At 37.1% G+C, this 18,820-nt stretch overlaps 1 protein-coding gene across 1 annotated transcript in view; it reads right to left on the reverse strand.

Moving 5' to 3' along the window:
- The window catches only part of LOC149548480 (Chaperone DnaJ-domain superfamily protein), an 87,198-nt gene that overhangs the window by 24,377 nt on the left and 44,001 nt on the right, over nt 1-18,820 (reverse strand). The window contains exon 5 of the mRNA XM_089792536.1: nt 6,048-6,121. Within this exon, the coding sequence (XP_089648662.1) occupies nt 6,048-6,121 (74 nt within the window). The remainder of the gene's footprint in view (nt 1-6,047; nt 6,122-18,820) is intronic.

An 18,820-nucleotide genomic window follows, 5' to 3' on the forward strand; every position in this document is an offset into this window, starting at 1 on the left:
GTTCTTGTTAAGTGGAGCATGACAATTTATGGCATTTTCCTCTATCACAGGGCTAAGAAAAAGAAAAAGTGTCCAATTTTTTTGGACCTATGATCGCGTTGTGAAGTTTTTGGGCCCATCAAAGTTGGGAAGGGTTATCTTACTCACCATATCCTTTAAGTCCTTATCATATTGTCGTCTTTTCCTTTTTGGCGCATTTCATGTTTCAACATCTCAATAATCCTTAAAGGAGGCATTCCTCCAAACTTTAGGGTCTCAACTCAAGTATTTTACTGCATGTACTTCAACATTATAGAAGGTCGGACTTTGACTTCGTCTTCAACCATGGGTTCTTCCCTGGCTAGACATGAGGGTCTTGCTGATCTAGGTATGGATACCATTGTTGAGTTGTTGACAAAGAGGTTGGAATGTATATTAACTCCCATTGCTTTGCTGGGTTTAGACACATAGTATTTTATAACAGCAAGTTGTCTCTTAAGGATCCCAGTTCATTCTCATAGCATAATGTGATTTCTTACTTGGAGGTAGGGACATGACACGGTGGGCAAGCAAAGTGGACATTCCCCGAGGTTGCCTACTTAGTGGGTTGCTTATACCTGCTTTCCCTATTAATGCCTCATCCCTATAAAAAAAAGTATTATGATAATAGATAGCTTCTATCATTAGTTAATAATTATCTATTTGTCATCTATTGTGAATATTAGAATGTTTATAATATTATGTTAGCCTACAGTTAACTATTAGTTCTCTATTACCTAGAATAGAATGTTTCTATTATTTACAATCGTTTCCTAAGGAAATGTCGTTTCATTCTTTTGTATATATTGACCTCTCGGTCTTTGTTAATGTCAAGCAATTACTTTCTAATTACTTCGTAATATAGTATCAAAGTCAATTCTTTGATTTTTTTCAAAAATTATTATAATTTCTTGTTCAAAATTCTCAAAGCAATATTTGTCAAAATTATTTTCTTTGATATCTGCTTCGAGCTAGGGTTTTGTCTACTACTCACGACCATTATTCTGCAACTATTGTTTGTATCCCTATGATTTTTTGGTTTTGTTGCTCATGTCTAGAAAAATCATGCCATTTGTTCTGGTTGTTTTTTCTCTATTTGGGTCTGTTGGGCAGCATTTTTTGGGTGCTATTACCTTGCAAATCGCAGCATTATTTTTGCTGAAATCATTGTTTTTTTGAGCCTGTATAATCCGTGTGTCATTTTTTCTTTCTTGAGGTTTTTTGCAGCCTCCAATCACCATTGTTGGAGGCATCTAGGGTTTTCCAACCTTATGTTGTTTACTAAAGCCTCAGATCCGACCCAGAAAACACGTTTTTTCTGCATTTCCACCATTCTTTTTGGGGTTTTTTTGCAGCCAGTGTCGTTTTTGCTCGAAGTAATTCTCTGTGCCGGATCAAAAATATTAACAAATTCTTGATTGGTTTTTTGAGAGCTCAACTGGGTTGTCATTAGATTTTCCTGGGTGCCTTGATTTTTGAGCCAATGGATCCAGAATTCTACAACATATTATTTCTTGGTTTTTCAAGCTCTCTTCTGGGTACCTCTTCACTTTTTCAAGGTCTTCCATTTTTTGCCTCGAAGTAAGTGTCTTCACAGATTTTCACGTTTTTCTACTCAAAAACATGCTATGGCATCTCTGACTAATATTCTACTCGAGGGCAATTCAAAATTCAATGGTCGGAATTATGGCACATGGAAGCAATGGATACTAACAATCTTTGAATATCGGAATACTAATCAGATTGTTTCTGGTGTTACAATGTGTCTAATTGCAACTAGTACTGATCAAGCTACATGGGATCTAAATAATCAGGAGGTAATGATGCTTCTCAAATTATCCATAGCTGATGATCAGCTCCATCAAATTCCATCCGGAAAAACCACTGCCGAGATATGGGAGCAAATCAAGAAACTTAATCAAACTTCAAACAAGAGAAGAGCCTTTGTTCTCAAGAACACTCTGCTTTCTATTATCATGGATGAGCAGAAATCACTCCAAGAAAACCTCAATAGGATTCTGTAATGTCCCCATTTTTAGCAAGTTCCTACAGTTGGCTTGGTCAGCTCACCATCGAGACCCTCATGAGCTGATAGTGGGATTTGAGGGTCTCAATTGTTGGGTTATAGACTTTTCAGCAGCCTATGGTGTATTTTGGCTCCATTTGAGGGACTTACTATTTATAGTAGGTCAAGTTGTTGGTTCCAATGAGCTCAGTTGAGTTAGAAGAGTTGAGTGATGCTCTTAGTTTTTATTTTGGGCTTCTAGTTTGGGCTCCAAGAATCTTGGAGGGAGCGTTTATTTATAGTAAGCCACCCTGTCAGGTTCTTTCATCATCACGATCACTTCGGTGTTGTTAGATTTCAATTCTAATGCTTCTTAAGTTGTTTTCACAAGATAGTTGAATTATTATTATTCATCTAAATACACTGAGGTTGTTATTTTTGTTGGTGTTGTATGTTGGTCACCTCAGTATCATAGCTCGTTAAAATCGGGACGAAAAGTTTTAAATCGTGGGAACAAAAAACAGTGACCTTGTGTGTCAGAATATTATGTTATGGTGGAAAAGGTCATTTTTGGCAGCCAAAAGTAATTAATCATTATATTATATGGCACTTTGTTCTATTTTAATATTGTATGAAGGAAGCTTCTTAAGTGAAGTTGCATTTGGGAAACTTTGTGCCATTTGGAGGTTATAAATATGAGCCAATTTGATGAGAAAAGCATCGACTGAATATTATTTTATTGTGTCTTTATGACTTCTTCCTGAGTTACTGGATTGGTGCCCTTGCTGAAGTATAAGGGTTTGAAGTTGATAGTTCTTCCACAACTGAGGTATTGTGGATTTCTGAGAATTTATTTGTCTTCCTACTATTCTTACTGTTGGAGGGCATTAATTATTATTATCTTGGTAATTTTGCTGAGGGTTTGAATTTTGGAATTCTTGAGATTGAATCGATTTGTGGTCCAATTAGTTGCTAAAGTATAACAGTTGGAGATTGTTGTTGGTTATTGTTGACTGACATTCATCAGTATTTGAGAATCTTTTGATTACCTGCATCCAAAATTGGTGAGACCATTGTGCTTTGAACAAGTCTGCCAATCAGATAGTACATCAGCATTTGTATTAAGGAAGCCACACATGTTAGAGGAGGCTGTGTGACTTTGATTTGGGGCTGGTGGTATAAATTACAGGCTGCAGTATAACACTCCAGGTCTGTCATTAATAATTAAGGGCCTGCGTCAATGTGCTGAAAGGCTGTGATTGCTTTCTAGAGCCAAGCATCAATTCTCAAGGGTTGTAAACACCCAGTTCTGGACCAGCGAAATCAATTTTAGAGCAGTGATCAATTGGTGGATTGTGGGAGCCCTTGTGGCCTGCTATTATAAGCAAAGAGCATGTTTTTCTAAACCTTCGAATGAATTGGATTATTTCTTGAGAGCTGCGATCCATATTTCATTTGTTAGAAGCCAATTTCCAAGTTCACTATTGAATGCTTGTAAATTTCCAGAAGTCAATTGTCAAATTGGATATTAGTAGCATTGCCATCAATAATAGAATTACTTATGAATTCTTTAGTGGTGTTAATTTGGGCAAATTGATAAAGACTTAATCAATTAAAGTTGTGAGCCGTTAGTTGTGAATTTAAAGCATTATTTATTGAAAGATAACAATTTGCCTACCAAATGTTTGACAAAATGACAAACTGTTGATTAGCAAAAGCAAATTGATGTTTGTTAAGGATATAGCCGGAGAGGGGTTATTACAGATTCAAGAAATCCGTGATCAATTGCTTGCCATTGGACGCAAGATGGAGGAAGAGGACATTGTGGTCATGACTCATAACCCTCAAAAGTTTGCCCAAGTCCTACGACCATTTTATCAAGACTCTCAACATCACTTCTAATAGCGTTGATCTGAAGTTCACAAATCTCTGCACACTTCTGCTACAGCAAGATCGGTGGAAACAACAGTTCGGTAGCAGTTCTAGCTCCCCCTCTACAAAGCAAGCCTTTGTTGTTGAATCCTTTCAGAAGGATAAGGGCAAGTCTCAATCACAGCAATCTTCATAGTAAAGGTCCTCTGCTCCAGCTTCAAAAGGCTCTAGGAAAAAGAACATTCAATGCAACTATTGCCACAAGTATAGGCACATGAAGGTTGAATGTCAGAAGCACTTAGCTGCTCTATCTAAGCAATCTAGTTCACAGCCCACAGAGAATAGTGTAGAGCACACTGAGCAGACATAATCTGTCTTTTATGCCTTTTGACAGCTTCATGCTCTGGATAGATTAACCATTAAGGGAGTGTATTACGATAATAGATAGCTTCTATTATTAGTTAATGGTTATCTATTTGTAATCTATTGTAAATATTAGAATGTTTAAGATATTTAGTTAGCCTGCAATTAACTATTAGTTTTCTATTAACTAGAATAGAATGTTTATATCATTTATGATCATTTCCTATGGTCACATCATTTTATGCTTTGGTATGTATTGACCTCTCGGTCTTTGTTAATATCAAGCAAATATTTACCAATTACTTTGAGCCTGATCTGATTATCAATCACTTTGATGTGTTTTCTGATGAGTGACTAGAGTTTCTATCCAAAATCTCTTACTTCCTTTATCAGAATTGTTTCTTGCTGATATGCTGAACGTCTTCTTGATATGATTGTACATGTTTGTTGATTGATTCTATCTGCCAGTTATATATATTAACTCTGAGTCTGCAAACTCTTGCTGGATTGAATGCTCCAACCTTTCTGCAATACCCTTATCTTCTTTACAAATCTGCTCTTATTCTTTTACAGTTTTACAGTTTACCTATTTCTCTATTTGACATCTGTTCCATCCTTGTAATTCTTCTGTTTGTTTTTGTCATTAATTCATTGATACCTTCCTAAAGCTCCCCTTTTCCAATTACAATATATCTCATTTTATCCCAAAACCCAAATACCTCAAGAGACAACTCCTTTAAAGTACATCCTTCATCGCCGCAGGAGGCAACTTCATAAGAGGGTCCACTTGCTTAGTAATAACTTTATTTTACAAAGATTGGCCAAATACAAACAGGAATTAGGCACCAATGTCAGCCCAACACAAGCTAGATTTAGTCCTTAACATCCATTAGGATTTGCCTGAATTATATTATTTGTATTTACTCTCAGTGCTGCCTTTTTGAATCACTGCACAATATGAAATCTTTGCCCTTTAATTAACTTGATCTTTGATAGTTTATTCTTCATTTCTTTCTACCTGCTTACATGTTAAAACTTGACAATACATTAGAACTAGTTAATGTACTCTAATATAATAGTGGGACCCATCTCAACATGTATACAATCAACTGGCCCAAGACTGGGTTCCAAGATCCCGAAGAACTGGAACACCAATTTTTCATATTACTGTAGGGAAGGTGCAACATGTTTGTGTAATATCTTAGAAATCAAGCATAATTACAAATAAATGTGACTTGAAAACACCTCAAAGTTATCGCCCAATGGCAGACTATTAAATGATGCTCACAATATATAAATGCTTTAGCAATCCCAGGTAATTCACCTAGATGAGTAAACAAAACCATGCACTGATCATTCCACCTATCAAAGTATCGAACACTGTAGCCTAAGTTGTGCTGAAGTTCATCGCCAGACAATGAAGATCTCAAATTACATACAATTTCTATAGGGAAAATAAACCTAGCCAATATTTATCAAACAATGAATAAAACCAAAGTTTGCATGGTTTTATGATCATAAATGACACATTAATACCTTTTAAGTGATTTTTACCCAAAAGCCTTTTTCTTTCAGAAAATAATGTCCTAATCTGATACAGGTTAAAGTCTACATCCTAAAGATGATTAATAGATGAATTGATGAACAAAAGCAAATCCACTTAATCTCTGTCAAATAAAGGGCAGGCCAGATGGTTGAGTAGCTTCAACACAACTATTAGAATGTTATATTCTCTAAATAAGTATTTGCAAATACACTATAAAATTAGATACATATTGACAATCATTACCTCATCAACCATAGATTTAATTTTCGAGGCATTGTCCTTTTTTAACTGTTTCTTTCTCTCTGCTCTCAATTCATCTGCATTCAGAGAAATGTGTCATGTCAGTTGTTCTAAGACAATAATTTTACCATAAACTGTTCTACTTCAAAAAAGTCAGTTTTTTTAATAGGAAAAAGCTAGCAAAATATCATGATAAGCAGAGATCAACAAGAGCTTTCTTCAAAATTTATGGTATACAGGTATGTTCTATTGAAATTTAATTTCTCGCATACCAAATACACCCTTAGATATCCCCTTTCTTTTAAATTTGCCTTAAAAAAGATGAACGCTGCAAAATGGCAAGATCTTAAGGATATCAAAAACAAATCAGCAAGTTTGTGCTACCTGTCAAATGGAACCTTTAGAAATTGATTATGACCTAAGATACTAATCATGGAAGTAATACTTTCCTCTTAGGTATCTGACTGTATATTAACTCTCAGTCATGTTCTATTGACATCATAAAAATTATTTTATTTTTTTTAAATCAGTTTAATCTTTTATTTTATATTTCCAAAAGATTCCATAACTTTCGCACATTGTTTAGTTTGCCCCATACTAAACCATTTGACTATTGTAAGTGCTAGCCTTAAAGATGAAAGCTACTTTATTAACTTGAAATAATTTTACTAAGGTCTTTATGAATGTTGATCCCTAACCTCCGATCTCTCTCTGCTGATTTGGTTTATAAGATAGCTTTTCCCTTAACTGTCGTACTTTTCCCATTTTTCCTGTACCATCTTATAATTTTGTATTATTGTCAGACTTTTAATTCCATTTTTAACTAAGTTTCTGCATTTGTCTTTTAAGTTATCGATGTATGTGGTATTGGTTTGGATCTACCATTAATAGCTATTATATAGCAACCCTTGCTTATGTGAAACATGCACACTTATACTGTCATCTGCTTATAACTCCTGTGCACCTATTGTTTAAATTACGCCACTATTTAACTTATATCATTGTCTTATTGTAGATAACAGACGCCTCTTTAAAGTATTCAACAAAAATCAATTATCACTTTTGATATGACACAAATAATTTTCCATGCTTTCATTGCATTAGAGAAGCATGTATATAAGTAGGAAGAATATCCTACAGTGTCATTTGGTGTTCTTAGTTGTCTACCTACTTTTTCTTTATTCTTTCTAACCTAAAAAGTTGTTCCTTCCCTTAGTCTACCTTTTTGTTTATGGTATAATCCATTCTACAGCTATTCCATGTAATGTCCCCTTTTTCAGTAAGTCCAGTGACTCTGGGATTAGTCCATCATTGCGACCCTCATGGGCTAGTCATTTGGATAGAGGACGCATTGGTTCACTATTACCTGCTATTTTAGGACATCTCCAGAGTGCAGAGCGGTTACTGGCCAGGTCTAGGTGCATCAGCTTTTTGTTTGGTTCAATTTGAGGGACTTATTATAGTAAGTGAGTTATCCTCACAATTACAAAATTTCGCGGTAGCTACTGGAGGCAGTCATGGTACAGCGCAAAGTGTCATCACTTGCAGTTTTGCTACCTTTATTTAATGTGTTTCTTAAGACTTACTATTTATGGAAAGTCAGTTAAGAGGGTTGCTAAATTTAGCAGGGCACCTAATGACCAATCAAAACCCCAAATGTAGCAGCAATTAATGGTTGACTTAGGAATTATTAAAAAGAGTATAATTAATGATATTAAATAACTTATAATAAAGTTACTTTAATTATCATTTTAAAGGACAATAGAGCCATGACCCATCAATTAGTTCTTTAAGTGACTTAATTCTATTTTAAATGCTGCCTAAGTCAAAACTATGGAAAAGCACACAAAAGTTATATAACTTCAAATAAAACAAAAGCAAATATGTGGGAATATATATTTTATCCCACATTGGTAAGGAATGTGTTTGAGCACTCAAAAGAAAGAAAAAAAAGGAACTTAAGAGCTCATGTTCATATATGGAATTAATCATTTTTGTGGTCTTATACTTGGTGAATTTTAAAAGTTTCCCCAGCAAGGGTTCCAAGGAGTCACTGCAAGTTTGGAAGCCATTATTTCTCAGCTTTGAGGTGTTGAAAGATTGCACTGAGATTGCTGGTTGTGCTTACCATTGTTCTACATCAGCCTTTCAGAGGTTTTTGCATTTACAAGGGTCTTCTTATCTGATCATTCAGGGATCAATTTGAAGACATTTAATTGCAAATTGCAAGAGTTTTGTGAGCAGTCATTTCCATCTTTTATATCCTTCTTCCTTTAGCTAGCATATGCCAATAATATGCAAGATTGATCATAATTTTGAGAACATATATCAGTGGTGTTTGGGGATTTATTGTGAAAGTTATCCATTGAATACATAGGGTGATCAAATTATTGTTGTTTGCTGCAAGTTGAAAGACTATAGCAGATATTCATAGCAACATCCCAGTTGTCAATGAATGCACGTGCTCATTGTGAGAAGAATCGATCTCTTTGGAAGGCTGTTTGGTTCTTGGTTCAAAGCTATTTACTGTATTTTATCACCGTACACTAATTGTGGGAAGAAATTATACATTTTCTGATCTGAATAAACATTCAATAATCTGGAAAAAGCTACAGCAGTCACAATTTGTGCCCAGTCTTACAAATTAATGATGTATTTTTCATTCTGGGTATGAATCTTTGTAAAGTATTGGTGTACTTCTCATCTGGACGTATACTTTGAACTGTTGGGTTTAAAAAATAATTAGTCCATTAAATTTGTAATAGCAGTGACATAATTGTCATTAAATAGTTATATTTCATTGTACTTGCAAATCGCTTCATTTTCATAACTTTGACATTGCAAAAACTTTCAAAATTCAAGGAAACATCATCAATTGCATTGGTAAGTACTAAGAACCATCGGAGTTCTTACAGTGGTATGAGCTAGCAAGGCTCTTTACGTTCCAACAATCCATGTACCGGTATAGCTATCTTACTATTATTATCACCCCACTTGCATGTGGAGTATGCTAAACCTTCTAAACACATGGTGCACCCTAATCATTTGCTTCATGCGTAGAGGAAATTATTCCCAGTTCTGACATGAGATTTAGGGATTTATTTGGAAAAGCTGACTCATAAAACCATTAGACCTGAGGGGGCAGAGCTCCATTCCATCTTGAAATATACCTCCAAACTGTGAATCCAAGCATATAAATTGTCCCCATCAACTATGTCATCAAGTGAGAATTGTATATATTAGTTTCCAAACTGAAATCAGGTTGGATAATCATGCCAGTCAAAGGAATGGAGTGAAATGTCCACTGTTGTCCTATAAGTTGCTGCAATGTGCCTGTCATCTAATCCTTACGATTAAATTGAAATGAATTATATTGTTGCATTTTGGGCAAAAAAAAGATTTTGTGCGGAGGTTAGGGGACTAATTGAATTATCAGTGAAGGAAATCGACACAAAATTAAAATGAAAACCTGATGCTTAGGCTCTGATACCAATTAATATGATCATTTTGTTGAATATGTCACTCTATGCTTTCATTGCATTTTAAAAAACAAATATTAGCATTCCCAGCCATCAACCGACTTCTGAATTGCTTCTATGCTATTTCTATCCTTCCTCGAACCTACTTTTTTATTGATTGTTATCTATCCTTCAGAGATGTGTCATCTGTTTGCATGCCTTTTCATTTGCTTCTCTGTGTTCCTTTCAGCTCTTCCACCAGCAAACTAGTTTCTATCTAATTACCTGTGTTCATATACAAGAATATTATGTTCACTTTATTCTTATCAGCCATTTGTATATCAACCCTAGTTAACTTCAACATATGGTACTTCTCCATCAATCATGCAGAAAAATGATGTTATCCTGATAAAAATCAGAGGTATGCAAAGCATGAAAGCATCTATCCAATTGGGAGATGATCAACTTAAACTACAATAAACACTGATTGTCCAATTTGCACTCCAATTTTATGATATCCTAATCAATATTCCTTCTTAAAAAATCTTGCTGGTTAGGAACACTAAAGATACTGACCTTGTACATAGCCCTCAGGGCTTCAAGTGACTGTACAAAAATTTAAGAGCAAAACTCAATTCCATCCACCAAAAAAATGGTTTTTTTCTTGTTGAGTAACAAGTATATTAGAAAATTAGTCAATGGGATTTTTATGAAGTGGTAGAGCCATTTGTTTCTCATGTTGGAAACCAAGATCCAATTCTCCCCAAGGACATCATAGTGAAATAACAGTATCCTGAAACAGTAGTCCTGCTTCTATTAAAGTGAAATAGAAAAAAGATTCAATTCTCACCAGGACATCATAAAGAAAGAACAGTGTCCTGAAGCAGTAGTCATGCACACACTAAGAGTTGTAAGGGGAGTTCTATATGTTCATATTTGTCTTTGTCATGTCCCCAAATTTTAATGTAATAATTTTATTTTATTAGTTAATTAATTGGTCCCAGAATTTAAATAATATAATAAAAGGACCTTTAATTAGTTACTTTAATTAGCTAATATGAGGCCCCAGTTAATAATATTTGTATTTGTGGTTCCGATTGATTTAGAATATCTCAGACCCATTTTTATTTTAGTTGTTTCCATAGGTGTTGCTGTCCGCTATCTTTGTAAACCCTTGGGAGTTCCTCTGAAGGGTATTTAAGCACGACATGTAGGTAGTAGTTGTTATGTGATTTGGATTATTTCTTTGTATTGTGAATTCTTGTTGGAGTTCAATATTATTCGCCATTTCGGAAGTGAAAGTTCTTCTCTATTTGGCTATTGCGGTTTCGGTGCGATTCAACCCTCGCCCTATTTCGTCGATGTATAACTCGGCTCGAATCTGGCAAACCAGAGCACCATCACTATTTGCAAATACAATCTATGCTTGGTTCCAAATTGATGTTTTGTGCATATTGAATCTTCATTGCTTATTTCATTTGGCAGGCTGAAGGTAATTATAAATCTCTGCATTTATTTGTAACACTTAAATCGTACACATTCCTTCCATACGCCATAAAACCCTCTCCATTACTCCCTCCAATACCCCGTTCCACACGCCCATAACACCGTCTCACCGTACAATCTCCTTGCACCTTCTTGGCTGACGTATGAACATCACTCTCAAGTTGTATGACAAACATCCCTCCTCACTGTATGAACAGTACAGACAACTCCATCCTTCACCGTACAGACAAGCATTCTCCCTTATTTCCACCGTACAGTAAACCGCAACATTACTATATGGCAAACACACCTCCTACATAGAGTCATCATTTTGTTGATACTACGAAACATACAACACAAGAACAAAACATTACAATGTTATCAAAGCAATTGCCTTCGGGTTGAGATCCCCTTTAGATCGATTTCCCCTTCGGACTAAGTTCCCCTTCAAATTGAGTCCACCTTCAGGTCAAGATTCCCTTTGACCGAGTTTCCCTTTGAATCAACTTCCCCTTTGGGTCGAGATCCCCTTCGAACCAAGTCCCACTTCGGATCGAAATCCCTTTCGGACCAACATTCCCTTTGGATCGAGTTTCCTTCGGATCAAGTTTCCCCTCGGAACCAGATCCCCTTCGGATCAATTTCCCCTTCGGATCAAGTTCCCCTTTGGATCAAGATTCCCTTCAGACCGAAATTCCCTTCAAATCAAGTTCCCCTTTGGACCAAGATTCCCTTCGGATCAAGATCCCCTCGAATTGAGGTCCCCTTCGAATTGAGATAGCCTCCAGATAGAGATTCCCTTCAGGTCGAGATTGCCTCCGAACAAAGATCCCCTTCAAGACAAGATTCCCTTCGAGCCGAGATTGCCTTCGGGTCAATATCGCTTTCAGGCTAAGTTCACCTTCGGGATATTACAATGGTATCAAAGCTAGTGATCTTGCCAACCTATTGGGATGATTGAGAGATTTTGGTATTTGGATAACACTATGGTGTCGAACAACGATTGAGAGTGGTGGTTGAAGGCACTACAAAAGATTGGCAAAGGAACCAAACCAAATTGAAGATAGACCTGAGCTGAAAAGGATGCACCCCAAACTCAACCAAAATGATGTTCTAGGGAGTGGACCGATGGCACCTAATGATGCATTGAAGGAGAATTGTTTGAACTCTCTCGACCGAAGCCTAATCTGACTCGAGGAAAGAGGGACCCCACCCCACAGACCCATAAAGCATGACCAATTTGACTAAGGAGTCCATAAGGAACATCTTGGACGGGGTGTCCTAAAGCATTGTCTCTCTAACATAGCAAGGGAACCAAGCCCTTTATTCACACAAGGTTGCATGCCGAGTCTAATGTTGAAGCAGGGACCATAAAACTTAACCCCAAAATAAGCACAAGACGAAGCAATCTCAATCTCCTCACCCTAGAAAAAGAAGTGGAGATGCGAGGTCTTCAAGCAGTTTAAGACCATCACTCAAGTCTTGCCCAAGTTCACAACAACTAATGCAAGTCGGGAAAGGAGACCAAACCATCAAGAAGTCGTTGGAGGCCACCCAAAGAGGAGGCCATAAGAACCACATCATCGGCAAACAACAGAATAGAGATAAGGACTTGATATGAGTAACAATCGTCCTCCAAGAGCAAGAAGTCCCAAAAGAAGGCCTCGAGCCTTTAATGGGAAGTTGGATGGTGATGAGCTTGTGGAATAAATAGAAGCTATAGAAAATTACTTTGAATATAAGGAAGTGACCAAAAATACAAAGGTGAATTTTTGTAAAGACAAGGCTAAAGGGATTTGTATTGGTATAGTGGAACTATACTCAGAGTGGAAAGGTGACAATGGGGAAGAACGTGATCAATACTTGGAGTAGGATGGTGACTACTTGAACAAAAGTACATGCCTGTAGATTATGAGATTTTGAACACTAGGAGGTTCATTTTCTCAAGCAAAAAGTATTGGATGTGGCCTCTTACACAGAAGAATTTCACAAACTAAGTATGAAGGCAAAACACCATGAGGATAAAAGGGAGAAGGTAGCTTAGTACATCAATGGGCTTAGGCTTGTCATTCAAGATGAGAAAAGTCTTGTGATACCAAAGACAGTAGATGAATGTTTCCAATTGGCCTCGAGGGCTAAGGAGAGGCTTAGGAGAAAAGGAGAGTAAAATAGTAAGGGGAGAGGGGTTAAGATATTCAGAGGAAGGGGAAGCTTTGGAGGAATATATCTAACCACCAAGAGTCAAGTGGAGATTCAAGTTCTAGAAGAGGTTTCAAAGGTAGAAGACCCAATGACAGGGGTAAGTTTGGAGGACTAGGAAGGGCTCTTAGTGTCTTCACTAGAAAATGCTTCAACTATAATCTAGGACACCAAATGAGTAAGTATCTTGAGAAGGCTTCATGCTCTTATGGAGGAGAGAGAAGCAACCAGTTGATGATTGAAGAAATTACCCCATTAGAAGTGAGGGACAAGTTCAAGATGGAAATAGCTTAATGATGAGAAGGACATTGTTGAAAATGCCCCAAAAGCCAAAGCCCCCTCAAAGGAAGACCCTCTTCAAAAATACTTGCAAGGCCTATGGAAAGGTATGTAAGGTCATAGTGGATTTTGGTTCAACTAAGAATGTCATTTCAATGGAAACAGTAGACAAATTAAAATTAAAGAGATTGTCACATATTAACTCATATAAGGTTTCTTGGTTAAAATATTGATAGAATGTGTTGGTTAAGGAACAAGTGTGAGTTGATCTTGAAATAGGAGAATGCTATGTGGTGTAATTCCCATGAATGCTTGTCATTTGTTGTTGGGGGTGTCCATGGCAATATGATGTGGAAGCCCAACAAAACAGAAAGCAAAATTCCTTCATCATAACCGAAAATAGCAAAAGGTTCATAATATATCCATAACCTGAAGAGGGGATAGAGAAACAAGTAGGGTCAAGTGTCATGCTAGTGATGGCAAGGAATTTCTAGATATCATGAGAAAAGGGGATACCTAGGGGCATGCTTTGATATTGAAAGCAAAGGATGGTTCTGAAATACAAGACAGTAAGGCAGAAAAGTAATCCCAATGAGGTACAAGGATTACTAGAAAGATACAAGGGTATAATGGGGGAGGAAATGTCCAATACCCTACCACCAATTAGGGATATCAATCACCAATTTGACTTTATCCTTGGTGCTACTTTTCCAAACAAGCCAGCATACAAGATGGCACCAACACAAAATGTAGAGATTATTAGGCAAGTGCAAAGGCTTTTGGATAGGGGCTTAATTAGGTAGAGTAAGTCTCTATGCAGTCCCTAGAGTGTTGGTCCCTAAAAAGAATGGTAAATGGAGGTTGTGTACTGACTCAAGAGCCATCAATAAGATCACTATTAAGTACAGGTTCCTATGCCTAAAATAGAAGATCTTTTGGATTACTTGGGAGGAGCTTTCTAGTACTCCAAGATAGACTTGAAGTGTGGTTATCATCAAATCAAGATTAGTCAAGGGGATGAATGGAAAATGGCATTCAAGACTAATGAGGGTCTCTATGCATGGTTGGTCATGCCAATTGGGCTTACCAATGCACCAAGCACCTTTATGTGCTTGATGAATCAGGTATTGGTAGAATTCATTGGCAAGTTTTCTGTAGTTTATCTTGATGAATCCTTGTTTCTAGCGGGGCAAAGGAGGAGCACTTGAAGCATTTGGACCAGGTCTTGCTGGGACTTCATGAGGAAAAACTCATGATCAATTTAGACATATGTGAATTCCTTGGACATATGTGAATTCCTAAAAGAGGAACTAGTGTACATGGGTTTGGTGATTTCAAAGGGTAGCCTAAAGATGGATTCATCTATAGTGCAAGCAATTTTGAACTAGCCTACATCCAAGACAATTGGAAATGTGAGGAGTTTTCCATGGGTTGGCAACTTTGATGAAAGAAGTATTGGTAGAGTTCGTTGGCAAGTTTGTTGTAGTTTATCTTAATAATATATGTGTTTTTAACAAGACAAAAGAGGAGTGCTTGAAGCATTTGGACCAGGTCTTGAGGGGACTTCATGAGGAAAAACTCATGATCAATTTGGACAACACTAAATTCCTAAAAGAAGAATTGATGTACTTGGATTTTGTTATTTCCAAGGGGAGACTAAAGATGGATCCCTCTATAGTGGAGGCAATTCTGAACTAGCATATACCCAAGAAAGTTGGAGATCTGAGGAGTGATTTGTGCTCATATTCTTGACACCATCGAATGGAGCATATAAGGGTAAGTTTTTGTGGATTTGATGATGCAAATAAAAGTTTTGAATATTTGAAGAATAGAGTAGCCCAATATCCATATCCTATATAGGTACTTCCTAATTTCAATAAACCTTTTACTATAGAATGTGATGCAAACAATATGGCCATTGGAGCAATTCTAAGTCAGGAAGATGGGGCAGTAGCTTTCTTTTCTAAAAGGGTTAATGATGCCAAAAGGAGATGCTCCACTTATGATTTGCAGTTGTATGACATGGTCAAAGCATTAAAAAATGGAGACAATACCTTTTACAAAGAGAATTTGTTGTCTATACAAATAACCATGCCCTCAATTTCTTGAATGGGCAAAAGAAGTTAAATTGCAAGCATACGAAGTCGGTTGACCAAAGTACAAGTCTACACCTTCACCACTAAACATAAGAAGGATCGAGCTAATAAGGTACCAAATGCTCTCATTAGAAGGGTTCTTACCATCCAAGAGGTGCACTTGCAAAGCATGGAAGTTAAATACCTCAAGGGGTTATACAAGAATGATCCTGATTTAACGAAAGCATATGAGGTTTGTGAAAAGTTTTAAAATACTTGTCATGTTGAATTCTCTGGCTTTAGGTTGTAGGATGGTTTATAGTTTAAAGGAAGTTCCAAAATGTTCTATGAGAGAAAACATCATTATGGAGAAGCATATGCTAACCTAGGACACTTTGGTCTAGATGAAACACTAGAACAAGTCATTTTTTCTAAGTTGCAAATTGGTGTAAGAAAGTTTGTATGATGTTGTGGGATTTGTCAAAGAGAAAAAAGCACATCTTCCAATGTTTTTCTTTCCCAACCTCTACCTATTCCCAACAGGCCATGAGAAAGAATAAGTACGTACATTGTTTTAAGTCTCCCTAGGACATCAAAGGGACATGATAGCATTTTTGTCGTGGTGGACAGGTTCAATAAGATGGCACATTTCATATCTTGCAAGTCCACACATGATACCTCTAACCTAGAAAGATTGTTCTTCTAGGAAGTGGTTAAAATCCATGGCTTGTCTCTCAACATACTAAGTGACAGAGATTCTAAGTTTGTAAGGCATTTTTGGCACACCTTATGGAAAAAAATCGGTACACGATTATCCTTCACTTCTACATACCACCCTCAAACAGATGGCCACACTAAGATTTAGAAGGTCTCTTGGAAACCTATTAAGATGACTAACAAAGCAGCATGGACAAAGTTGGATATGGTCATTAGTCAAGCAAAGTAAGCTTACAATGACTCCATGAATAGAGACACTAGTAGAAGCCCTTTTGAGGTTGTGTACGGGATACATCCAAGAGGAATCCTAGAGTTGAGGGATCTCAATGGCATGGAGAAGAGAAGTGCTCAGGGGGAAACTTTGCAATCGCTATGAAGGATATACATGAAAGGGTCAAGGAAGTGTTGCAGAAAAATATGGAGAAACACAAGTCCAAGGCAGATGAGAGGAAGAGAGATAGTATTTGAAGAAGGAAAGGCTACTGATGAAGAGGATTGGTCCCTACAAAAATACTTCGCAAATTTAGCTATAATGCATATGAAATTAATTTGCCATAAGGCTTAGCAATATCCCCTATTCGTAATGTTGTGACTTGTTTCCCCATAAAGGTATTGTGGATGCAAGTTCTAAAGCAAAAGATGAAGTTGAGAGGAACAAAGACCTTCCACCAAATGAACCATTGACGCTTGAAAGGATTTTGGGCTCCAAGATGTTCAAAAGGACTAGGAATGGGACATACAAATTGTTTCTTATACAGTGGGTGGATTGCTTGATGAGGATGCTACCTAGATGACAGCAAAAGACATTATCCAACATGGAACCGCTGTTGCAGCCGTGCCTCCTCAATACACTTGAGCTTCCTTCAACCAAAGAGTATCGTTCAAGGCACCTATAGGCATGACTGGAGGATTTGGACACTTTTGTGCTTTTGGAATGTTCAATAAAGTAATAAGGTCTTGTACAAACCATTTCATAGTTTGCTACATTGTAATAAGGCCAGTAGAGCCACTTTTGTGCTTGTCATTCACTAAGGACCCATATGGTCGAAGTCGGTCAACCACTGCCCAACCTATGTAGGAGGTAAAGTATAGTTTGATGTAAATTTTAATCATTTATAACTTGTATCTAAAATTCCTCGTCGAGTTTGCAAAGGTAGATGCAAAATTGTTGAAAAGATGTCAATGTTATCAACATTGACAAATAATGTATATTTGTAACCCAATAGCTAATTGATTCATATTTTAGTTGAAACCGTTTGGGATGGTTGTAACTTGTGACAAGTCAATATAAGACCCAAAAGGTCAAAAGGAGATGTAACTTTAAAGATTTTGGTGAATAAGAATGAGATTTGCATTGTACAACATTTTCCTATACCTTTGCAATTGTATGGATGCCTCCTGATAGGTGGATCAAATACTCTGACATGCTTGTGTAGCCCAATGACTCTTCTTTCATTTGCACTTGATCGGATCTCATTTGGTTAAGGAAAAAGAAAGATTCATCAAGTTTTGTGTAGACAATTCAGAGACCCTAGGGTTTTGGAAGCAAATGGATTTTCCTAACATTCCACCATGGGATCTAACCAATTCTTTGGGGAATGTTAGGCGTACACATGTGCCATACGAATTCCTGATTTTTGGGGTAATGCCCTAGGATTGGCATGGTCATGTGACAAGCCTGGAAGAGAAGGAAATGGTGTTGTAGAGGAGACAAACTAAGGCATGGGTGTGTTCTAACTAGTGATTTAGCATCCCTACACGTGCAAACATGAATCCATAAGCCATTTGACAAGAGGAAGTGAACAGTGAAGATATCCATTAAACCCCAAGCCCAATGGCCATTTAGGCCTAATTTGGGCATTGTTAAGTTGACCCGGTTAGTGATATATTCTATATCAGCCAAAAGGGTATCCATAAATGGTCTCTATTTGGGCCCTTATTCAGGAAGTTTGTAAGTTTGAGACAAAAAAGGCCAATTGGCGAGCTAATTGCTACTTGGTCTCCTAGTAGGTCTACGATGCAAGAATGAATTAGGTATCTCATGTTAGCTCCAAGGGATAAGAATGAGTCAAATGAGATAGGAGTGTAGAATACATTCACACAAACCTCTCTACAAGTAAGTGTACTAAGATCCTCATATGCTAGGGTTGGTTACGAAGAACTCATGGATTTGATGTGAGAAGTTGTAACTCATAAGCAATAGAAATTGCTCAAGGTTGTTGGTCACAAGGAGGTGATCCAAGGAAAAGTTCAAAATGTGTTGGGCCTCTTGAAGAAGGCTTGGAGATTGGACCATTGGAAGGCACCAAGTTGGAAAGAAAAAAAAGTGAAAAGCTAAAGGATTATTGGACCTAGACCCTTTGCATCATATTGGTATCAGAGCCAATAGTGAAAGGTTGAGTTTGGTGTATGTCAACAGGAGACGGTGAGGGAGAGGCTATCACAATGCCTCCTAAAGGATTAAAGACATGGTGAAGGAACTGCAAGAGGTGGAACAAAGAATGGATGAAAATGGGGAATCCAAATTTGAGAAGATGGTAAGAAAATTGAAGGGCAAAGAAAG

The sequence above is a fragment of the Cupressus sempervirens genome, chromosome 7 (genome assembly GCF_028749045.1).
Source record: "Cupressus sempervirens isolate cs-2001-9-10 chromosome 7, ASM2874904v1, whole genome shotgun sequence".
NCBI lineage: Eukaryota > Viridiplantae > Streptophyta > Pinopsida > Cupressales > Cupressaceae > Cupressus > Cupressus sempervirens.